Source organism: Syngnathoides biaculeatus, chromosome 23 (genome assembly GCF_019802595.1).
Source record: "Syngnathoides biaculeatus isolate LvHL_M chromosome 23, ASM1980259v1, whole genome shotgun sequence".
Taxonomy (NCBI): domain Eukaryota; kingdom Metazoa; phylum Chordata; class Actinopteri; order Syngnathiformes; family Syngnathidae; genus Syngnathoides; species Syngnathoides biaculeatus.
In genome coordinates, this window is record NC_084662.1 from 4,424,963 (window position 1) to 4,449,952 (window position 24,990).

The 24,990-nt window shown below is 41.0% G+C and overlaps 1 protein-coding gene across 2 annotated transcripts in view; it reads right to left on the reverse strand.

Annotated features, from left to right (window-relative positions):
- ppil4 (peptidylprolyl isomerase (cyclophilin)-like 4) overlaps positions 1-24,990 on the reverse strand; it is a 25,753-nt gene continuing 763 nt past the window's right edge. The window contains exons 3-14 of one of the 2 annotated variants that reach the window (XM_061811920.1): positions 16,148-16,212; positions 15,953-16,070; positions 11,730-11,872; positions 11,532-11,628; positions 9,849-9,965; positions 9,640-9,764; positions 9,497-9,563; positions 4,166-4,277; positions 3,994-4,090; positions 3,752-3,890; positions 1,837-1,902; positions 1-294 (exon numbers count right to left, since the gene is read on the reverse strand). In XM_061811920.1, the coding sequence (XP_061667904.1) occupies positions 115-294; positions 1,837-1,902; positions 3,752-3,890; positions 3,994-4,090; positions 4,166-4,277; positions 9,497-9,563; positions 9,640-9,764; positions 9,849-9,965; positions 11,532-11,628; positions 11,730-11,872; positions 15,953-16,070; positions 16,148-16,212 (1,326 nt within the window). In that variant the 3' untranslated portion in view covers positions 1-114. The remainder of the gene's footprint in view (positions 295-1,836; positions 1,903-3,751; positions 3,891-3,993; positions 4,091-4,165; positions 4,278-9,496; positions 9,564-9,639; positions 9,765-9,848; positions 9,966-11,531; positions 11,629-11,729; positions 11,873-15,952; positions 16,071-16,147; positions 16,213-24,990) is intronic. The other variant, XM_061811921.1, reaches the window with a different exon arrangement.

Here is a 24,990-nt window from a genome sequence, read left to right on the forward strand (position 1 = left end):
TCTGAATTACTTTATTTACTGATATCAAGTGTGTTCATTATTCCTGACAATATGACAAAGAGGTGGCAGTAGAACAGTTTTCACTGCTCTATTATGAGGACAGATGAAACAGGCTCATCTGTATCTGCTTCGGTCCTTGTCCTTGGACTTCCTGGGGGAACGACTGCGACTCCTTTGTCTTCTGGCTTGGCCCTCCTGAGACTTGGCATTTTTGTGGTCCCTGTCTCTGGAGCGGGAACGTGAGTGGGAGCGCTGCCGGCCTGACTTCCAGTCCTGTCGGCTGACTTTGTCATCCTGGAGAGGGGACAGAGAATGGACTAACACTGCATAGTTCTAAGTGTGACAACTTTGTTTTGCTCTCAAGGGACAGTTGTGATATGTGCCACAGAAAGTGGAAAGAGCGAGGGGGTGTAATAGAATATTTTGAAATCAAGCCTGTTGCAAAAGTGGAAGAAAATCATCCATATATCTGCCAATAAGAGTGCGTTGGAAAATGGATTGATCGGCTATGTCCAATCAATCCAGGCATGGTATCCGTAAAATACAACGATTGCTGATGTATACAAGGCTCGATCTATCCTAATAACAGTGCAGTAAAATGCAGTCGTTGTAAAACTAAACTGTAGTGAAATTAGACAGTCCTGTATTTTGCCACGCTTCAATTTTTTCATTTTTTTTTGCATGGAATTCCTCTTTAATCTCAAACAAGTGTAAATATTAGACAAAGATAACCCAACTAAACATAAAATGAATTTTTAAAATGATTTTATTTATCAAGGCCGAAGTAAAAACTTTTAATGGACCTGGGCCTGTGTGGAAAAGCAATTGGCCCCCTAATTGAAAAACACCAGCAGCAGCAACAACCGAAATCATTTTCTTGGGTACCTGTAGAGGTAATTTGACCTACTCTTCCTTGCAGAATTTTTTTTCATTCAGCAACATTGGAGGTTTTTCGAGCATGAACGGCTCTTTTAAGGTATGCATTTCAATTGGATTCAAGACCAGACTTTGACTACCTGTAAAATTAAACTTTAAATGTATTACTGTAATTTCTCAAAAATAATGCGCACATTTTTCCCAAACTATTTTCAAAAGAGCACATTATATTTAGGTATGGATGAAAAAAATTAAAAAATACAATGACACTGTATAGTTGTATATAGGTCCATAGAGTGTTAAAAACGGTGTGTATTACACACATTTTGGTATGATATTCGATGTCTTACTGTACGTTACACATTTATATATATTACGGTAATGTGCACCCCCAACCTAAGCTATGACCTCCCCGGGGAGCTTGCATTTTACGATCATGAGTGTAGCATGTTTGTTGCTACTGCACGAAAGCTCAGAAACCACGGCCTGTGAGTTTCTTTTAACTTAAACTAAGAAAAAAAAATGTCGGCTAGTTGTGCAGCTGCTTTTAAAAGAAATGTGTCATTACTCGGGTTAATGACACTGCCAACTCGGAAGTAGTGCAGTGCTCTGAAACAACAATAGCTTGCCTCAATGGCTTATAAGCCTTATCCAGTCTATTTGTAAAGGAAATACAATTTGGTACAAACATAAGCTGCACTTGTGTAAAAGCCGCAATTGCCCACATTGAAACCCACATTGAAATACGAGATAATTACAGACGGTACACAGAAAGATTTTTCATAGTTTGAATACCTTAGCTTAGCTTAACATAGCAACAACACGGTAGTATGAACAGGGCTGGTAAAAAACAACAACAACAAAAAAACATACCTAAGTCACTGAGACAGCAGCAAGACAGTAGCACAGCACTAATGTTAGCGCAACGCTAACAGGGCTGACAAAAAAAAAACAACATACCAGTAAAAGCGACTTCCTTGGCACATATATTCCACCAGTCTCTGATCTTTTCTGCTCGAGTGCCCCCTTGCAACCATTAGAAAAAAATGCATAAATTAGCTGCATTAACGCATAAGCCGCAGGGTTGAACACACATCGTGGGTTACAGGCCGGAAATTACGGTAATCATAAATACACCCTTGGTCTAAATCACAGTTGTCAAACTTATGGCATGGTGGCTGGCCAACCACATCATTTTGTGTGACCTTCAAAAGCAAATACATCAAACCTCAATATAATAGATTTTAAACTTACTGTTTGGACTGTGTGTGTGTGTGTGTGTGTGTAAAAAGTGTCCAAAAAGTGACATTTGTCATGTAAACTGCAGTTGAGTTCCAGAATTTACCAATGTACAAAAAGTACCACAGATGCATTATTTGCCTTGAGGATGTTGAAGGGAAAGTACAGAGAAAGTCAGAAGGAGCTACATTGTGTTTTTGTGGATCTAGAGAAAGCCCATGACAGACTACCAAGAGAGGAATTGTGGTACTGCATGTGTAAGTCTGGTGTGGCGGAGAAATATGTTAGAATAGTACAGGACATGAATGATGGCAACAGGACAGTGGTGAGGTGTGCCGTAGGATTGACAGAAGAATTTAAGGTGGAGGTGGGACTGCATCAGGGATCACCTCTGAGCCCCTTCTTTGTTGTTGTAACGGATAGGCTGACAGATGAGGTTAGACTAGAATCCCCATGGACCACAAGGGAGCAGTTGGAGTAACAATTTCAAAGATGGAGGCATGTAAAGAAGAGAAATGAAGATATTCCGAAGTAAAACAGAATATATGTGAGTGAATAAAAGGGGTGGAGTGGGAGGAGTGAAGCTCCAGGGAGAAGAGATAGCGAGGGTGAACGACTTCAAATACTTGAAGTCAACAATCCAAAGCAATGATGAGTGTGGTAAGGAAGTGAATAAATGGGTCCAAGCACGTTGGAACAGCTGGTAGAGGGTGTCTGGTGTGTTATGTAACAAAAGAGTCTCTGCGAGGATGAAGGGCAAAGTTTATAAAACAGTGGTGAGGCCAGCCATGATGTACGGATTAGAGATGGTGGCACTGAAGAGACAACAGGAAGCAGAGCTGGAGGTGGCACAAATGAAGATGTTGCGATTCGGGTAGGATTAGAAATAAGATCATCAGAGGCACAGCCAAAGTTAAATGTTTTGAAGACAAAGTTAGAGAGAGCAGACTTCAATGGTTTGGACACGACTCGAGGAGAGAAAGATTTTTTTGGTAGAAGGGTGATGAAGATGGAGCTGCCAGGCAAAAGAGCGAGAGGAAGACCAAAGAAAAGGTTCAATGAGTTAGTGAGAGTAATTGGTGTTTTTAGATAGTACAGTCGATAGGTTTACATGGAAAGGGATGACATGCTGTAGCAAACCCCAATGGGATAAGCCGAAAGAAAAAGAGGATTTTACGTCGAGATGTGTTCAACAACACAGTTCAGAGCAGCTGCATTTTGGAAGCCACCCACTTTTACAAATGAGTAAAAGTAGAGATTGTATAGTATGGATTAGATTGACTGTGTAAACAGTGCTTGTTTATGGCTTTGGGTTCACAGCACCTTACCTTAAACCCAAATGTCTTCATTACACAACAAAAACAAGAACTGAGATTGCTGTTCTAATACCAATGCCAGATGTCATAATTGGTCAAAATTGAGAACAGCTCATAAAAAATATTTGGCGAAAAAGGCAGATTAATAAAAAAAAGTAACTTAAAATTTAAATTTCATTCTTGATGGGTGGACAGCGACTCCACAAATTGAAATGTTTGTGTACAAAGTAAAAATTTACCTTTCCATAATATCTCAACTTCCAAATAATTTTGTCTATGTGTATGTCGTCCTTTATATCAGGTTTTGTTTTACACAGTACCTTATGTGTTTTGGACTTCTTGCTTCCCTTTGCATCGGAATGATGAGAATGGTGGTGATGTCTTTTATTCTTGTGTTTTTTCTCAGAGCGATGTCGTCCCGGCTCCTCCTCTTCCTCCAACACTAGGTCATATCGGGAACTATTGGAGGGGTTAAAGAAAACTTATAGATGGCAAGAGCAAATCACTAGAGGACAGGCACATATCGGTTCTGAACAAAGGGCCGAGGTCAAGATGAGGATACTCTTGTTTGGGCTTGATCCGATCTTTCAGAGTCAGTTTGGATCGCTTCTCCAAGTCATTTTCATAAGACTTGAAGTCTTCTTTGGTGTACTTTCCACCTACAAAACATCATGAGAATAGTTACTCTGTACGAAACGTTTAAAATCATACAAGCCGCAGATGGCAGACGGCACCTTTCCCTTTCCATTTGATCTTTGACACAGACTGGCTGAAGTCGACATGAATGCGTCGATCATCTATTAGCACATTATCCATTTTGAAGTAAGCCTTTTCGCAGTCTTCTTGCTGTCAATACACAGAACAGGTGCAACAAGGGGGTAAAGACAAAAATGAAAATTAAGCCAATACACGTATAACGTAGAGGTTTTCCCTGCAAATACAATTTGGACTCTTCACAAGGACAAACTGTCTCTGCGTTATTTTCCTTGCCTGCCTGACAGAAATCACATGTAAGTCGTTATGAGGGCTCTGAGAGCCATTTGCAGCCATCAAAAGAGCCAGGTATGGCGCACGAGCCATAGCTTCCCGACCCCTGGTCTATGGTATATATGACTAATACTGAGTGGACCAGTAGGATATGAGGGTGTGTCCCAAGAACGGCGCAAGGCAGAAAATAGTAGGTTCACTGATCAAGAATTTAATGACTTAATTGCAAGAGGGAAAAAAACGTTTGAATGCCTGCTAGTTTTGATTTGCATTGATCGGGAGACTACCCGACGGAACGAGCTGGAAGAGCTGTTGGCCAGGATATCGAGGGTCCTCACTGTTCCAATTTTTAACTGATTTTATCAAAGGCTTTGTATAGTGAAGTACTTGATATTAAGTAAAGTAAGCAGTGATCAGAGGAGCCTAGGAGCGCGGAGAATTGCCCTATATGCCTGTGGTATAGCCGTGGTCTAAAGCATTATCTTCACTTATCGGACATTTTACGTGCTTTTTACGTATTTAGGGAGTTTATGGTTAAGTTTAGCTGTGTTAATCTATCAGACTAATGAGGGATGCTTCTAGGTGTTTTTTCTTAATCTTGTTTACCTGCTCGGCGAGCCCAAGTAGTGCTGCGTTCATGTTATCTTGGGGCAGAATGTAAACACCTACTAGTATGAAAAAGGCGAATTCACGTGGCGAGTAAAACGGCTTACAGTTCAAGAACAATGACTCTAAAAGCGGGCTGCAGTGTGTGCTGAGATATGTTTAAGCTGTGGCCATAATATATCCCCAGGTGTGACCTCAGTTAACTCACATCCTGTCAGTTTACCATATAATCAAAAGCATCCAGAGCCATAACATCATCTGGGCTTCTCCTTGTTTTCCTTAAATACATAGTACTTTCTATGCATGTAAAGTTTTGACATTGAAGAAAAAATATATACAATTTTCGAAGAAATTCCCTCTTTGATTATTGTGGCATTTAACAAAATTATAAATTTTGTTGATCCTGACCTGAAACAGGAGAGGTTTAGTCTTATTTGACTTTAGACACAGACAAAAAAAAATGAAATGAGTGTTTTTGCATAGTTTATCTAAACTTGTACGTTGAACTGTACATGTAAATAATAGTTGTGTAACAATGAAATCATTGTATTGATCAGAGGTGGGGAGAGTACCCAAATATTCTACAAGTAAGAGTACTGTTACTTTAGATCAGGGGTGCTCAATGCGTGGATTGCAATCGACTGGCAGTTTCAGTCGATCGTGACAGAGTGCCAAGAAAAAAAAAAAAGACAGCCGTATTTTTTTTTTTTTAACTTTTGCTCACCGTGCATGTGCAAAAAATGACACTACAGGAAAACACGCTCTCAGTGAGTTCCCCCCCTATTTTAAGCTCTCACTTAAGAAATCTTAAACATGATCATGGATGCTGCTTTCATTGGGAATGTGAGGTGGACTTTTTTTTCTCACGATGTCATTTTCGAAGTGCGTTTGTCTCATCTGCCATTGTAGTGAAATGTGGAACGGCATCTTTGAACTGTTTATGGAAAGGACGACACCGACATTCCGCCGAAAAGCAAGATGAGAATGAGAAAAGTGAACAAAGTAAAATCCCAACTGGCTGCACAGCAGTCACTTTTCACACAATATAGTTCAACAGCGAAAATTTCCATGAAGCATTGTTCCAGGTTTGTCACATCACACATGAAGATGCATAGCTGACTTGTTTTTTCGATCTTTTAAACATAAGGCGGAAATATTTTCTTCAATAAAATCTCTGCATCTGTAGTTAGTTACATGGCGCTCTGAAGCCATGGCTGATGTGTGGAAGGACATCGAAGATAGTGTTTCTCACTGCAGTTAGACGAATCCACTGGCGTGATTGACACAGCCCAGGTGTGCATTCTCATTCGTATGGTGTTTAGTGGTCATCAACGTGAACTCAGTTACAAAAATTTTTTATGGTTCACTAATGTGTTGTGCAATATTGGCTCATGCGGTTATGCAGGGCACACAAAGATACATTTACACATAAAGAATCCTCAATATACTTTAAAATAAAATGTTTTGCATTTTTGTAATGGGTAGATCTTTGTGACTTGGTCATTCTATTTCATCATTAGTCATTTTATATTTATTCATTTTATTTATATATTTTACATCAATAATAGGAAATAGGTTTGCGCTAAGCATGGCAGGCTTTATAGTGTTGGGTGACCATGTTGTAATTCCAAGAAAAATACCTGTAATTTGCTTTACGTGGCTTTATTTTTCAGTCTTATCTTTTTTATTCATTTCCTTTTCTAAACCATACATCTCGTCACTCCTTTTCTGTAGTGCCCCGAGTGGTTGGATGACACAACAGTTTGTGTTGTTTTAAAATCAATTTGATTAGTTTACGAGAGACACTCGGGAAATTGTTGAAAATTTTAAAGCCTTTAAAAGGTGGTTAGCTTAGCTCCCTCGGCGCTAAAAACGATAACTGTACACTTGAAGGAAAAAATCAAGAGGAGGACAAGCAACAATGACAACTACTGGAAGCTGTTTCAGGCTCACATTTAAGTTCCAAAGAGCAGCTTCATTTATTTAGCGCTACGTATCAACACTTTTCCTAAATTGATTTTTTATTTCTACGTTTTAAGCCATTTGTGTCCAGCTCGGGACTCCTTACAGGGAAGACATTTTTCCAAGGAGACCCTTATAATTCTAACACAATTTAAGTATCTCTTCTATCGGCAAAAACTGGCCCACCAACTGAAAACATACCGGAAATAATGTTGCTTTTTCCCTACTTTTATTGCCTTGACTCAAAGTTCATAAGAACACCTACAGTATAGTGCACGATCAGACAAAAGGAAAGTTAATGATCAAACTCCTTTTACTGTATAATATATCTAATGGCCATAATTAGTTTTTAGCTGATTCCCTTATAAGAAATAAGAACGTAATTATTTAAAGGTCAAGTCTCATCCTATAAACATTCTAAAATAGATATTGAAATGAAAAATAAATACATTATTCACTTCAATGTCTATACGAAAAAATAAATATGAGTGGAGAGTGTGTCATCCACGCGGAAAGTTGCGGAAGTCTCATTCAACATCCAACTGGTCGCCATATTGGCTACATCTACTGTCCGTGACGTCACCCTGGACATTTGCCATTGAAAACATGCCGTGGCCCCAACTATGAGACATGCCCCTTCAGACATGGAAGCTCTTTTCGAAGAAGACAACATCTCACAACCAAGTGAAGTTACCGGGGCAATATTACCCCATTGTTTTGAGCCATATTCAGACGATATGCGGATCATGGCCAGATAACCTCCCCGCCTGATCCACCTCCGTGCGGCGGTGATAAAAACATCGCTGCCCGCAAGCGACAACAACGCCGCGGCCAAACCGCCTCCCCGTCTGATCCACTTCCGAGGCGGAGATGAGCCACCGCGGCCCGGCTCGGCCTTGTCGACAAGGCCTGTGAGGATCCACAAGGCCTGCGGAGGCCGTCCTTCAGCGGCTGCTGCACGGAACCATTTCATTTTGCCCTTTAAAGTGCCACTGTCATGAAAACGATGATTTTTAGTATGCTATTAATGAAAAACGGCAGCTGGTATGGACGCATCCATTTTTTTTTTTTTTTTTTTTAACCACAAATATTGATTTTTATGTATACAGCTTTTTGTAACTCCCGCCATGAAAAATTGTTTCTAGTAGTTTTACCTCCGGGAAGGTAGCACGTTGTTCCTTCATGTTAGCCAAAATGCCGGCTTGTTGCATTGCTGGACATTGCTTGAACACTTGGGAGGATGGATTCACCCTTCATAAGTTTGCAGGAGACCCGGTTCGTCCTGAAAAATGGATTGCCCAGGGTGCAGAGAATGAGAGCTACGTGGGTTCAAAATGACAGGTAGGTGTGTATACAGCTATTAAAAAAAAATAGTTTGGGGCGGACCACGTAATCGATCTCTCATAACGTAACAAAAGATTTGCGTACGTATGACAGGCTTGCTAAAAGTGTCGATGTGCGCATTGGACGGCGTCGGACTGCTGCGCGTCGGGCTTGCGGACGGCAGCGGCTCTGAACAACACTGCAGACAATGCCAAACTCAGCCACGTGCGACGACAAAGCCATAAAGCGCCCCGGCTCGACGGTGTTGTTTATCGTGGACGGCGGTGGCTATGAACAACGTCCTAAAGCAGCCCAGCTCAGCTCCGTGATAAGCCAAATCGGCGCCGAAAATGAGCCACACCAGCTGAGGTACCGCATTCGCCGGTCACAGCTTCGGCAAAGGCTGCGCGTCAGGCTCGCGGACAGGGAAGGCTCTGAAGAAAGTAGCCGACAATGCCTCACTCAGCAGCGTGTGATGACAACGCAGAAAAGCGTCCCGGCTCGACGGTGTTGTTCATCGCGTACTGCGGCGGCTATGAACAACCCCCTAAAGGAGCACGGCTCGGATCCATGATAAGTCCCCTCGGCGCCGAAAATGAGCCACACCGGCCGGCTGCGATGAGCTGCGATGGATCATCTCCGCCACAGAAGTCGATCGGACGGGGAGGCGGTTTGGCCGTGACCGCATATCATCTGAATATGGCTCGAAACAATAGTGTAATATTGCCCCGGTAACTTAACTCGGTTGTGTGATGTTCTCCTTTTCGAAAAGAGCTTCAGTGTCAAAAGCGGCGTGTTGGTCTCCCATAGTAGGGTCCACCGCGTGTTTTCATTGGCGAATGTCTGGGTGATGTCATGGGCAGGGGATCCAGCAAATATGGGGACTGCTTGGATGTCGTAGAATGACAGTTATGCAACTTTGCGCATGGATGACGCGCTCTCCTCTCACATTTATTTTTTCGTATAGACATTGAAGTGAATAATGCTATATGTATTTTTCATTACAATATCTATTTTAGAATGTTTATAGGGATGACACTTGAACTTTAAAAGTAACATTGGATTAATTTTTGGCAAAAAAGGTACGGAATTGATCAAGAAAAACAAGCTTAACTTTGTAAAAGCAGACTCTTTGACAGTGTTGTTAAACTAATTAGACTGTGCCAGTGAGTATAGATTAAGCCAACCTTTTCAAATTCAATGAAAGCATAACAGAGGGAATCTCCTGTCTTCCAGTCACGAATGATTTCACAGCTGACCAAAAAAGAACCAAAGACGACACATTAGTATATTACAGATGAAGGACTTCCTCAACAAATGACTATATCACCTTTTGATGTGTCCAAAGCGAGAAAAAATTATTTCTAGGTCCTCATCTGTGGTCACTGGGTTCAGTTTGCACACAAACAGCACATTCTCTGGAGGCTTTACATCTGCATCAGGGAGGTCGCCCACCTGGAGGAATGGAGAACAGACACTTTACTCAAGCATGAAGATCTATCTTGGTTAACTTCACTTGAGGGTTGAAGCTTTTCTTACCATTTCCAAAAGGATGGCACGAGTTTTGGCTTCTTTCTCCTGAAGCCTCTCCTCCACTTCTTCAGCTGCTTTCCCATCTGCATCGTCTATGACTTCATCTGCTCCTATCCGGCCACTCTACACCCACAGGAAATAACCAGTTGAGCATATTTAGTTGGTTAGTACATTTCTGTGATATAGCGTCAAACAGAATTAATCAAAATAGAACTCTGTGTTCTCAAGCATGTACAAAACTTGAGGGAATGTACCTCTGAAAATGTGAGTTGGAATAGGTTTTACAGTGTTTATAGCATGTAGGAGAGTTATTCAAGACTTAAGCAATATAAAAATATCTACATTGTGGGTAGGTACGTAATGAAACAGAGTGAATGTGGGAATCACTGTAGTAGTATCTACAGTAGATAGGGCTGGGCGAAATAGACATTTCATATCTCGATATTCATATTCCAATATCTTGATAATGTGAAAAAAAAAAAATCACTAAGGGTTCTGTGAAAAGTAACTTTTTCTAAAGAAAAAGCAAAATATCAATTCAAAAGGATCTGGAACATGAAGTTTTTTAATTAAAACATACTGACAGTCATCAACAATGTCAGCAAAAAATACAAAAAAAATTGTGTAAATTGGAGTTTTTAAATGAGAACCTATTAATAGACAACAGTGAAAAAGAAGATCTGTAGATATCGGATCTTGAGTTCTAAGTTCGTGTTAATAAAATAGACTGATGGACTGATGTATGGTTCAGTTGTCCGGCTTAAGCACAACTCCGTGGTTGTGGCAAAATAATGCATTTCACGGAGCTCAGATTCAACATTCGTTCAACTTTTGTTGTAAAGTTTTGGAATCACAACGCAATTAAAAAATTACCAGGAGGGTACTTTCTAATGTTTTTCCAGCATGTGAAGCATTTTCTGAAAACCCACTTTTGTGACTGTGTGCGCAGGTATCAAGACTTTTGCTGTTTTAAGATATATAATCTATAATCTCTTGGTGGCAGGTGGACGTTGACTCATATGGTGTCACGCCACGGAATGAATCAGCAATCTAACTTTGTTTTGACATCACTTTTGATGACTGAGAAGTCGCCACATTAATTCTCATTGCGCTCCACATGTAGTTAGCGGTGATGTTGTTTCAAATGGTGAAAGATGTTTGTTGTGCTACCTTGTGTCGTAGGAATTTTCTTCAAGTCATGCACAAAACTTCGCACTGATCTAAAACCTCTTTTCTAAACCCAAAAAACCTCCCAAATCTCAAGATCAAATGTTCTTGCCTAATAAATCTACTGAAAGCTGATACTGGGCTGATCTTATTTTCTGCACATCTTTCTTTGGGTACTATTATTCCTGGAGTGGGCCTATGGTTTGTGTGCCTGGCCTGCCCTTTGTCATTTGATTGTCAATGGCTGGCTTTAGCTGTCGATCAACACAAAACTCGAAAAGGGGTATAAGCTGTACATGCAGCTCAAGCGTGAAAAGTGCACATATTTAGTGTCATTGCATTTTAATATTCTGTATTGATGTCTTCAATGTTTATATCTAGATAAAGATATGATAACAATATACCGCCCAGCTGTAACAGTATGTAAAACTTACAGGACATCAAGTAACATCCCTCCATCCCGTTTCTAAGGCGCTTATCCACACAAGGGTCATAACGGAGGAAAAAAAATTCTGTACTCACATCGAGCTGCTTTTTGGTGGGATCGGGAGACCGATCAGGCACTGGGAGATCTGGAGGATCATCAAATGGGTCATCAAGGATCATAGTGTGGTTTATTCTAAAGTAACATGACATGAACAAAGCTTTGTCAGATATCAGAACAAATGCCCACCTGTAGATCCTTATGAAGATATTTATTTAAGTCACAACCCAACTCACCTGATGTCCTGAAATGGGACAAAGTCGGTGTCAACAAACGTCTCGTTGATTTTAGCCACAATATCCAATCCTTCTGACACTTCCCCAAAAACCGTGTGCACACCATCGAGGTAATCCAGATTATCACCAGTGGTAATAAGAAACTTAAAAAAAAAAAAGTGCTTTTTAATAATGTCAACTGGTACTTGGTGACATAGCAAAAAGCTATCACAATAGGAGCCATTTTACATCATGTCAATGATTTACCAGAGTACGCTTTCAGTTATTCTACGAAAAATTCCATTATTTCATTTTCCTTAGAGTATATTTTAGTACTGCCAGCACCAATGTTCTCCTGCAAATACTGTAACCCAGGGGTCACCAACGCAGCGCCCGCGAGCGAATGGTTGCCCGCGAGGACCATATATGGCGCCCACGAGGTATGTACTAAAAATACCATCGTCCAAAAATTGCTAATTATTTTTGCTTTAAATTCTGAATGTGACTTGCTTACGTGAATTAAAATTTTTAAAATACCTGTAACATCATTTAATACAATAAATTGAAACAAAAATATTAATAATATATTATGTACATGTAATGAACAGAGTCTGAAATTTGCCGCAAACAGGTCACGTAGCCCTTCATAGGATCGGTGCTCACGAAGTAGCCCTCAGCCTCAAAAAGGTTGCTGAGCCCTGCTGTAACCAATTATGAGACATTATAATTTCCATGGAAAGTTGCTGAAGTGATCATTTCGATTTTAAAAGTTACTTTTATAATGTATAATGTATTTATGTTATATTTTTTTCCCACCCTGTGAAATCAATGAAATTTGGAATTTTGTTTTTTTTGAGGGGGGGGGGGTAGGGGGAATGGGGTGGGGAAATGAATCTGAAATTTTGTTTTAAGGCCCATTCCTCTTAACAAAACACGTGTAACTGAGTCAGGTTTGTCAGTTGCCTTGCTCACATATGCCTTTTCAGATCTGCCCACAAATTTTCGATGGGATTTAGATCAAGGCTTTGTGATGGCCACGCCAAGACATTGACTTTGTTATCTTCAAGCCACTTTTTAACCTTTTTAGCAGTATGCTTAGGGTCATTGTCCATTTGGAATACCAAGTTTTTGCTTTCTGGCTGTTTTCTCGAGATGTTGCCTTAATATATCCACGTTATGTTCTTTCTTCATGATACTGCTTATTTTATGAAGCGGTCCAGTTTCTCCTGTAGCAAAACAACATGATGATGCCACCTCCATGCTTCACAGTCGGTTTGGTGGTCTACAAGCTTCCCCTTTTTTCCTCAACATGTAACGTTGGTCATTATGGCCAAACAACTCAACTTTAGTTTCATCAGACCACAGGACTTGTCTCCAGATGTTAAGATCATTGTCTTGTTGTCTTTTTGCAAACTGTCCTCTGTCTTTCTTATGTTCTTTAGGAGAAATGTCTCTGCCTTTTCTTCATTCCCCAAATGTTGAGAGCTTGGATATTCATGGATGCTCTGAACGGTGATCCTCAACAACTGTTTAATGCTGTATACAGTATATTGTACTTTCTAACATTTATTCAACTAACCAAAAATAGCATAATAATTCAAAGAAGTAGGTTCCTACAGAAACGGTACTTGGGCATGATACAGCATTTTAAAAAAAGCCTTGTCTATTTGAATTGATGGTGTGGTATGAGAAGTGTATGTCCTGCCCGCATAAATTTTGGCAGAGGGCTTCACTTTTTTTTTTTATCCACAGGTACATTGTAACTATAGTTAAGTATTGTGAAGTACAATACACAGTGGTTGAAATTAAGTATTTAACATTACCATTTTTGTCAAATGTATTTCTAAATGCGGATGTGAAACTTTCACCAGATGTTGGGAACAACCCAAGTCATCCATTCAAATAAAGAAAGTAGAACAATACTTAAAAAAAACCTTTGTTTGCAAGGACAGCTTCAAGTTCCGCTGTGTATGGAGAAACTAGCCACTAACATTCCTCCACAAAAACAGTCTTCAAATCTTGAGGGTTATGTGGGCTTTTTGTTTTTAAATATACATTTTCAGTTACTTCCATAGATTTTAGATTGGATTCACGTTTGGTGATTGGCGCAGCATTTTTTTTCTTCTTGGTCGTATGTTTTGAATCATTATAATGTCTACTGTCATTTCATTTTCACCCTCCTCGTAGACGGCAGCAGGCTTTTTCGCAAATGTCTCTGGAAAATTACCCATTTGTCTGTCCTTCAATAATGTGAAGGTTATCTGTGCCATTTGCTAAAATGCAGCCCACACCATCATGTTCCCACCTCAGATATTCACTGTTGGTATGATCTTTTTAGCATGCTGTGATGTGCTATTTTTCTCCACCGAGTGTGGTCTGGATTATAAAAAGTTCAATTTTGCTCTCACCGGACCAAACTACACTCTCCCAGTAGTTCACTGGCTTGTCAAATGTTAAACTTTAAATGAGCGTTGCCATTCCTTTTTGTGGCAATGGGGTCTAGCCTTGTGAGCGTCCACACAGGCCATTGCAGTGGAGTTGATCATTCACTCTTTTCCCTGTGGCAAAAGAACCTACTAACTTCAGGTCTTCTTGAAGTTCTCCACGTGGTGCTTGGCTTTTGGACAATTCGTCTAGTCATTCTTCACACTCCCCTCTTATAAATTTTGCGAGGAGCACCTGATCGAGGGAAACATATGGTGGTATGATTGGCTCTTATATATTATGGCCCCAACTGTACTCTTTGGACCATCGTTATGTTTTGCAACAGTTACTTTCCCTTTCTCACCTTCCTTTTTTCACATTTTTAGCCAACTTAATTTCTGGTGTTATTTGTTTTACCTTCTCTGTATATATGGTTTACCTGGGTTGTTCCCAACATCTGTTGAATTTTTCAGGTCAATAGCACATTTGAAAATATATTTAGTGAGAAAAATGATGTGTTAAATATTTGATTCAGCTACAATATGTATACTTCATAATGTATATTATATAAATGGCTTGGCATAGCAGTTATCGCTTGCAGGCTTCAAACCCAGAAATGTATGCGTGTTTCTGTTAAACAATACTGTAACACCATGGTAGTTAGAAAATGTACAGTATATATGACAGTTTCTGAGTTTTATCAACCCTGCAGCTGTATATACAGTACATCCACGGAGGAGGGAAAATGGGATGTCGACACAGCCTAAGTCATATTGAAGCCATGGCTGTTGTAATGCAGAATTCCAGTGTAGGGAATGAGAGAATGCACCAACAATTGCTTTAATTAAGGAGGCGGGGGGGAGGGGGGGGGTGAGAGACTTCTGGTCCTCATTGAAGATGAGTCGTCTTTGATTCTTGAAACACTGGAAAAATATGATTCAGGTGACTTTTCTCCTGTCTCTTTTGTTATTCATTGGTTGAGTTTGGCTCAACAAACCAATTCAGGGAAACTTGTCTTTGGTTAGAGAAATATACTGAAATATACTGAAAGTGTGATATCACTGTTGTCTAAAAGATGAATTGCTCTATTGGCCAATTTGCGACACGTTTCTTTTGATTCTTACCATTTTGAGACTGCCTTGCCAACACTGAGCCAGTTTAAGAAAAAGCTAAAAACTGCACATATACAGTACCTTAACATGCATAGCGTGACACATCAAGAGCCAATGGTGGTTATACAATGAGAGTAAAAACAGCTCAGATCCTTCCACCTGACACTATTTTTAGCTGCTTCCCTTTCTTAGGAGCCAATTTGAAACTTTAGCCCTTTTATGGCGAAGGTTTTGTGCGCCTGCTTAATTCATCAACAAGCCGTCAGCCTCCAGGTTGACACGGTGATTGGCTCAATGTGCGTAGGTGGAACTTCTGCGTAGGGGCTTCCCGCTTCAACTTTTCATCAGATTGGGGGTCTTGGGTTTGGAAATTGTTCAAGACCCCTGATACAAACCATTAAAAACACAATGTTGGTTATCAGTATTGCCTTGGATAAGCACCAAGTGAGCGGTTATTTTTATCAGCAGGCAAAAACATTCTCGTGCATTCCTAATTTTATGATCTATAATTTCTCAAGGTAAAGGTAGACAGCATGTAGTTACTCAGTTGTCATCAATCAGATAGTTTTGCTGTGAGTGGGACAAAGCTGGAGAGGTACAAATGACAGTAGAAACAGAAGAGAAACAGCAAGAGACATTTTTCAATTGTCCCCGTGACATGCAGGGCCATGATAACTCTCCTGAATGTTTTGTAAGACTTGTACTTACCTGTGAACCATGCTGGTCACTCCCGTTGTTGACCATAGACACTGTCCCCTTTTTTCTGTGTTTAATACGTGGTGTTTTCTCTGCATCGAAAAAACGGGCCTGGTCCCCATACAGTTTGCTAATGAGACACAAATGAGCACTGCTTTCAACATGCCGTGTTGAAGAAAGGTAGCAATAGATATGAAAATGACTCACCAGTAGACTGACTCTCCACCTCTACCTGTCCCAGTGGGGTCCCCAGTTTGGATGATGAAATCTCTCTGTATGCATAAGTAAAGCAAAGCAAAGCAAATTTATTTGTATAGTGCATTTAACACTACGAGGTAACTCAATGTGCTTTACATGATTAAAAGCATTTTTGAAAACAAAGATATAAAACATTTAAAATGAGATAAAAACAAAAATGACAACTATGAAGACAATTAAAACCAAGTACAGTACAAGTAATATGATTATAAAGACGATATACTCTAAAAAGCGTGAGAAAAAAGAAGTGTATTCAACCTGAATTTAAAAAACATTGACATTTGGGGCTGAACTCACCTCTGTTGGCATCCTATACCATTTGTGTGCAGCATAATCGCTAAATGCTGCTTCACCATGTTTGCTTTGGACTCTGCGCTCCACTGTTTTACCTGAGTCAGTCAATCTCGGACCTCTACTGGGTTTGTATTCCGTGTGCATTTCTTTCATGCATTCAGGACCAAAATCATTTATTGATTCATAGACCAGCAGCAGAACTTTGAAAACTATTCTAAACCTGACTGGAAGGCAGTGCAAGGACTTTAGGATTGAAGTTATATGCTCTGACTGCTTAGTTTTGGTCAGAGCACGAGCTGAAGCATTCTGAATGAGCTGCATAAGTAAATAAATATGGGGGGGAAATATATAGATGAATAGTTATATATTTAGTTGTACTACTGTTGTAATTACATTTTAATGAAACCACACAAAGATTAAGTAGACTACCGTCCAATGTTAGGTGTATCCCACAGTTGTCCTCAGATTTGGATGTAACAAGGCGAATCCAGTTAAACATTCCTCATTCTTGTCCAAAATGATAAAACCAATTTTATTTGCAGTTTGACAAAAAGAAAAAAAAACTGAAGATGTGATTTTCAATGGATGGCTACATTATGACTAGTAGATTCCTCAGTGGCTTGCTTTCTTCTTTGCTCAGTGAAGTACTCTATTCTTGTCATTGACCACCAAGGTAATTTTTTGTTTACCATCAATCACCGACTCTTTTCAGGTCAATGTGGAAAGTATTTGAACACCCTGATATATTGTAAGTTATCCCACTTAGAAATCATGGAGGGGTCTGAAATTTTCATCGTAGGTGCATATCCACTGTGAGACAGATAATCTAAAAAGAAAAATCCAGAAATCACAATGTATGATTTTTTTACGATTTATTTGTGTGATACAGCTGCAAAATAACTATTTGAACGGCTGTCTATCAGCTAGAATCCTGACCCTGAAAGACCTGTTAGTCTGTCTTTAAAAGTCCACCTAAACTCCATGTATTATCCTGAATCAGATGCACCAGTGTGAGGTCGTTAGCTGCATGAAGACATCTGTCCACCCGATACAATCAGTAAGACTCAAACTTGTAACACGGACACCTGTCCACGGGGTAAGAAAATAAGACTCAAACTTGTAACATGGCCAAGACCAAAGAGCTGTCCAAAGACACCAGAGACAAAATTGTACAACTCCACATAGCTGGAAAGGGCTATGGAGAAATTCCTAACCAGCTTGGTGAAAAAAGGCCCACTGTTGGAGCAATTATTTGAAAATGGAAGAAGCTAAACATGACGGTCAATCTCAATCAGAGTGGAGACCCATGCAAACTAACACCTTCTAGGGTCTCAATGATCCTTAGAAAGGTGAGGAATCAGCCCAGGACTACACGACAGGACTTGGTCAATGACCTGAAAAGAGCTGTGACCACCGTTTACAAGGTGACTGCTGGTAATACACTAAGATGTCATGGTTTGAAATCATGCATGGCACGGAAGGCTCCCCTGATTAAACCAGCACATGTCAAGCATGTCTTAAGTTTGCCCATCAACCTTTGGATAATACAGAGGAGTCATGGGAGAAGGTTTTGTGCTCAGATGAGACCAAAATGGAACTTTTTGGTCACAATTTCACTAACCGTGTTTGGAGGAAGACAAATGATGAGTTCTATCCCAAGAACACCATCCTTACTGTGACGCTGGGGGTGGTAGCATCATACTTTGGGGGTATTTTTCGGCACATGGGACGGGAGGACTGCACTGTATTAAGGAGAGGGTGAGCGCCAGCCAATTTATTGTGAGATTTTGGGGAACAACCTCTTTCCCTCAGTCAGAGCATTGAAGATGGGTCGTGGCTGAGTGTTTCAACATGACAATGACCCGAAGCACACAACCAGGAAAACCAAGGAGTGACTCTATCAGAAGCATATCAAGGTTGTGGCGTGGCCTAGCCAGTCTCCAGACATAAACCCAGTAGAAAATCCTTGGAGGGAGCTGAAACTCCATGTTTCTCAGCGACAGCACAGAAACCTGTTTGAGCTCGAGAAGATCTGTGTGGAAGAGTGGGCCAAAATCCCTCCTGCAGTGTGTGAAAACCTGGTGAACAACTACATGAAACATTTGACCTCTGTAATTGCAAATAAAGGCTGACTGGTGCCGGTAGTGTACTAAATAGATGGAAAGAATACTTTGAGAAGTTGATGAATGAAGAAAATGAGAGAGAAGGAAGAGTTGAAGAGGCAAGAGTGAAGGACCAGGAAGTGGAAATGATTACTAAGGGGGAAGTCAGAAAGGCACCACAAAGGATGAAAAATGGAAAGGCAGTTGGTCCTGATGACATACCGGTAGAGGTATGGAAGCAATTTGGAGAGATGGCTGTGGAGTTTTTGACCAACTTATTCAACAGAATACTAGCGGGCGAAAAGATGCCTGAAGAATGGAGGAAAAGTGTTCTAGTTCCCATTTTTAAGAACAAAGGGGATGTTCAGAGGTGTGGGAACTATAGAGGAATAAAGTTGATGAGCCACACAATGAAGTTATGGGAAAGAGTAGTGGAGGCTAGACTCAGGACAGAAGTAAGTATCTGCGAGCAACAGTATGGTTTCATGCCTAGAAAGAGTACCACAGATGCATTATTTGCCTTGAGGATGCTCGTGGAAAAGTACAGAGAAGGTCAGAAGGAGCTACATTGTGTCTTTGTGGATCTAGAGAAAGCCTATGACAGAGTACCAAGAGAGGAACTGTGGTACTGCATGCGTAAGTCTGGTGTGGCAGAGAAGTATGTTAAAATAGTACAGGACATGTATGATGGCAGCAGAACAATGGTGAGGTGTGCCTTAGGTGTGACAGAGGAATTTAAGGTGGAGGTGGGACTGCATCAGGGATCAGCTCTGAGCCCCTTCCTGTTTGCAGTGGTAATGGATAGGCTGACAGATGAGGTTAGACTGGAATCCCCTTGGACCATGATGTTCGCAGATGATATTGTCATATGCAGTGAAAGCAGGGAGCACGCAGAGGAACAATTGGAAAGATGGAGACATGCACTGGAAAGGAGAGGAATGAAGATTAGCCGAAGTAAAACAGAATATATGTGCGTGAATGAGAAAAGTAGAGGGGGAAGAGTGAGGCTACAGGGAGAAGAGATAGCGAGGGTGGACGACTTCAAATACTTGGGGTCAACAATACAGAGCAATGGAGAGTGTGGTCAGGAAGTGAAGAAACGGGTCCAAGCAGGTTGGAACAGCTGGCGAAAGGTGTCTGGTGTGTTATGTGACAGAAGAGTGTCTGCTAGGATGAAGGGCAAAGTTTACAAAACAGTGGTGAGGCCGGCCATGATGTACGGATTAGAGACGGTGGCACTGAAGAAACAACAGGAAGCTGAACTGGAGGTGGCAGAAATGAAGATGTTGAGGTTCTCGCTCGGAGTGACCAGGTTGGATAGGATTAGAAATGAGCTCATTAGAGGGACAGCCAAAGCTGGATGTTTTGGAGACAAGATTCGAGAGAGCAGACTTCGATGGTTTGGACATGTTCAGAGGCGAGAGAGTGAGTATATTGGTAGAAGGATGCTGAGGATGGAGCTCCCAGGCAAAAGGGCGAGAGGAAGACCAAAGAGAAGGTTTATGGATGTGGTGAGGGAAGACATGAGGGCAGTTGGGGTTCGAGAGGAAGATGCAGGAGATAGGCTAAGATGGCAAAAGATGACACGCTGTGGCGACCCCTAACGGGACAAGCCGAAAGGAAAAGAAGAAGAAGAATTGCAAATAAAGGCTACTGTACCTAATACTAACATTGATTTTCTCAGGTGTTCAAATACTTATTTGCAATTACAATTAAATAGTTAAAAAAAAATCATACATTGTGATTTCTGCATTTTTCTTTTTAAATTATCTCACAGTGGATATGAACCTACGATTAAAATTGAAGACGCCTCAATGATTTCTAAGTGGGTGAACTTGCAATATAGCAGGGTGTTCAAACACTTTCTTCACTGTAGTGCCAACTTTTTTTTTTACATCACTGCAAGATTTACCGATGGCACATCTGCATTGCTGGTTAAGTGGTACAAATGAAACAGGACTTGTCAGTTTGATATTCGGCATTTACTTGCATTTATGATTTGAAATGCAGCCCTATGGGGGCACAAACCAATGCAATCTGTAGGGCAGTCCCAAGCCCGGATAAATGCAAAGGGTTGCATCAGGGAGGGCATCCGGTGTAAAAACTGTGGCAAACAAATATGAGCGTTCATCTAAAGAATCCCATACCGGATCGGTCGTGGCCCGGGTTAACAACGCCCACCCCCTGCACTGCTAACCAGCAGGGCGTTGGTGGAAATTCAGCTATTGTGGGTCGAAGACAAAGAAGAGGAGGAAACAGGATCCATCATCAGAAGAAAAAGAGGAATGCACAGAGCCTACAACTGAGTGTAGGGACTTTAAATGTTGGGACTATGAAAGGAAAAGTTGGTTGACATGATGATGCGGAGAAAACTTGATATTCTGTGCATCCAAGAGAGCAGGTGGAAAGGTAGTAAGGCTAGAAGTTTAGGAGCAGGGTTTAAATTATTCTACTACGGAGTAGATGGGAAGAGAAATGGAGTTGTGTTTATTTTAAAGGAAGAACTGGTTAAGAATGTCTTGGAGGTGAAAAGAGTATCAGATTGGGTGATGAGACTAAAATTTGAAATTGAGGGTGTTATGTATAATGTGGTTAGCGGCTATGCCCCACAGGTAGGATGTAACCAAGAGTTGAAAGAGAAATTCTGGAAGGAACTAGATGAAGTAGTTCTGAGCATCCCAGACAGTGCGAGAGTTGTGATTGGTGTAGATTGTAATGGACATATTGGTAAAGGAAACAGGGGCGATGAAGAAGTGATGGGTAAGTACAGCATCCAGGAAAGGAACTTTGAGGGACAGATGGTGGTGGACTTTGCAAAAAGGATGGAGATGGTTGTAGTGAACACTTATTTCCAGAAGAGGGAGGAACATATAGTGGCCTATAAGAGTGGAGGTAGAAGCACGCAGGTGGATTATATTTTGTGCAGACGATGTAATCTGAAGGAGATTACTGACTGTAGTGGTAGGGGAGAGTGTAGCTCAACAGCATAGGATGGTGGTGTGTAGGATAAAGTGTTCTAGTTCCCATTTTTAAGAACAAAGGCAATGTTCAGAGCTGTGGGAATTATAGTGGAATAAAGTTGATGAGCCACACAATGAAGTTATGGGAACGAGTAGTGGAGGCTAGACTCAGGACAGAAGTAAGTATCTGCGAGCAACAGTATGGTTTCATGCCTAGATAGAGTACCACAGATGAATTATTTACCTTGAGGATGTTAGTGGAAAAGTACAGAGAAGGTCCGAAGGAGCTACATTGTGTCTTTGTGGATCTCGAGAAAGCCTATGACAGAGTACCAAGAGAGGAACTGTGGTACTGCATGCGTAAGTATGGTGGCAGAGAAGTATTTTAAAATAGTACAGGACATGTATGATGGCAGCAAAACAATGGTGAGGTGTGCCTTAGGTGTGACAGAGGAATTTAAGGTGGAGGTGGGACTGCATCAGGGATCAGCTCTGGGCCCCCTTCCTGTTTGCAGTGGTAATGGATAAGCTGACAGATGAGGTTAGACTGGAATCCCCTTGGACCATGGTGTTCGCAGATGATATTGTGATATGCAGTGAAAGCAGGGAGCATGCAGAGGAACAATTAGAAAGATGGAGACATGCATTGGAAAGGAGAGGAATGAAGATTAGCTGAAGTAAAACAGAATATATGTGCGTGAATGAGAAAGGTGGAGGGGGAAGAGTGAGGCTACAGGGAGAAGAGATAGCGAGGGTGGAGGACTTCAAATACTTGGGGTCAACAATCCAGAGCGATGGTGAGTGTGGTAAGGACGTGAAGAAACGGGTCCAAGCAGGTTGGAACAGCTGGCGGAAGGTGTCTGTTGTGTTATGTGACAGAAGAGTCTCTGCTAAGATAAAGGGCAAAGTTTACAAAACAGTGGTGAGGCTGGCCATGATGTACGGATTAGAGACGGTGGCACTGAAGAAACAACAGGAAGCAGAACTGGAGGTAGCAGAAATGAAGATGTTGAGGTTCTCGCTCAGAGCGAGCAGGTTGGATAGGATTAGAAATGAGCTCATGAGAGGGACAGTCAAAGTTGGATGTTTTGGAGAAAAGATTTGAGAGAGCAGACTTCGATGGTTTGGACATGTTCAGAGGCGAGAGAGTGAGAATATTGGTGGAAGGGTGCTGAGGATGGAGCTGCCAGGCAAAAGAGCGAGAGGAAGACCAAAGAGAAGGTTTATGGATGTGGTGAGGAAAGACATGAGGGCAGTTGGGGTTAGAGAGGAAGATGCAGAAGATAGGCTAAGATGGCAAAAGATGTCACGCTGTGGCGACCCCTAACGGGACAAGCCGAAAGGAAAAGAAGAAGAAGACTTGCATTTATGATTTGAGGAATTTGATGAGCTAATGAAGTGTATACATTGTATGAAGTTCTTAAAACCTAATAGAAGATTTATTCAGTGTGTCAGTGTACATTACTAACAAATAGATTAACAAAGATACATTATTGTAAATAGAATGAGTTGTAAAATTAAATAAACATTCATACAGTAAATGAACAAGTCATTTAAATAGACACATTGCTTCATTGTGTGATCAAATCGGTTACTGTTTTTTTTTTTTTTTTTTTTTAAAGACGCCGATTGGTAAAAAGCCCCGAAAATACTAATTGGGTCAAGGTTCGTTATCATAAAAGAAAAAAAAAGTTCATTTTGTTAACAGTTTTTTTTTCAATTTTAGTTCGTTTTCATTCACTATAATAATTTTGATTTTCATATATGTCAGTCAAGAAGAAACGTTCATCTTACATTATTCATCTGCAAGACAATGCTATACAAACTTGTAGAGTGTCGTACCTCTTGACTTGCTAAAAAATATATCAACTATAGAGTAAGATCAAGTAAACTTAACTAACATTAGTCATCCCACCTACGCACCAATATCAGCAGATCCGACAGGGTTCATACTCAGTCTGACCCAAAAAATTTAAGGGATTTTTAGGGGCATTCTTAGGGGCTGACACGAAAAACTTAGGGCTATCGTGGGAAATCAAGAGTAAGGAATAAAGACTCACCCAATGGTGCCATCAACCGTTCTTGGTTCATCAAATGTTCCAGTACCTCACTACCTGTGACAGTGATTACTTGTCGCCCCTTGTTGTAGTTCTCATTGATATGACCATTGTGAATGTCTTCACATAACAGTCTACAGAAAAACAGATTCTAACTACAATTGCAACTATATACACAAATGTCTTCTACTGATGTCTGTCTCAGCACCCCTACTCTAGCTCCTTGAGCCTACCCAGTGCCTCCTCTATTTGTTGCTGCAGAGGTGCCAAAGTGGCTCTCTTGTCCTTTGCTCTGCCTCTGAGTGCATTGGCATCGGTGATAAACCTCAGATTCCTCTTTTCTTCTGCCTCCTCACACAGCCTGTCAGCCTTCTCAATAAGCGTAGATATGTCAGTCTCTATTCTGGCTTTTTTGGCTTTGAGGCAGTAGAGATGAAAAGTGGGCAGCGATGCCAAATGTAGCCAGGTACGAATTCTTCCTTTCCCCACAGTGGTACTTTTTAGCAATGTCACTGTCTGGGAACATGACTGAAAACACTTTCGAATTATTTTCACAAGATTTGTAACTGTAATGGCTGCAGATCACTTTTAAAGTCCACACCATCTCTGCCTTTAACGAGTCCGTCTTCGTGTATTGAACTACGTTCATAAAGCCTGACTTCTGGCTGGTTGAAGTCGATGGCTGGACAACTGTAGGTGCGCATGCACTGCTAGTCCCACTGCCTGAAGTTGATGCTTCACTATCTTGATATTTTAGAAACAGATTCATACCAACGGAAGATGAGAGAGTCTTCGCCAAATCAACGTGTCTCTTGTTTTTCCGGTGCGACTCCAGCGCTTTGACGCCCATCTTTTCAAGCTGGTAACTTTGCTTGCACAGATGGCAGTAAAACATGTGCCGATCTTTTGGACCTCGATGAACCCAGGTCCTACATGCCTTACTTTCAACCCAAGCTTCTTGGAAAAATGCACTTCCCTGTGATACAAGTTGGATGGATGAAAGAACTACGCTACGTCGTAATGAAGACGATGTGAAATGCCTACTCACGGAAACAAACAATGGAATATCGACAAGATGGCGACAAGTTGTCAAGACGGTGACTTCCGGTGACAATTTCCGGCTGTTTTGGACGCCAGACGGATCGCTATTTTTTAAAAATAAAAGATAATTTTTTTAGGGAGAATTTTAGCGGTAGAGGTCCTCCCTTTGATTTTTTTGTAATTTAAGGCCTTTTTAGGGGCTTGACCGGTTTTCACAGATTTTTAACTACTTTTAGGAGCCCCTAAATGCACCTTTAACAATTTAGGGGTTTTTAGGGACTTTTAGGGCCACGTGCGAACCCTGTCCGATTTAATTACTACATTCGATTAAAAGGGAA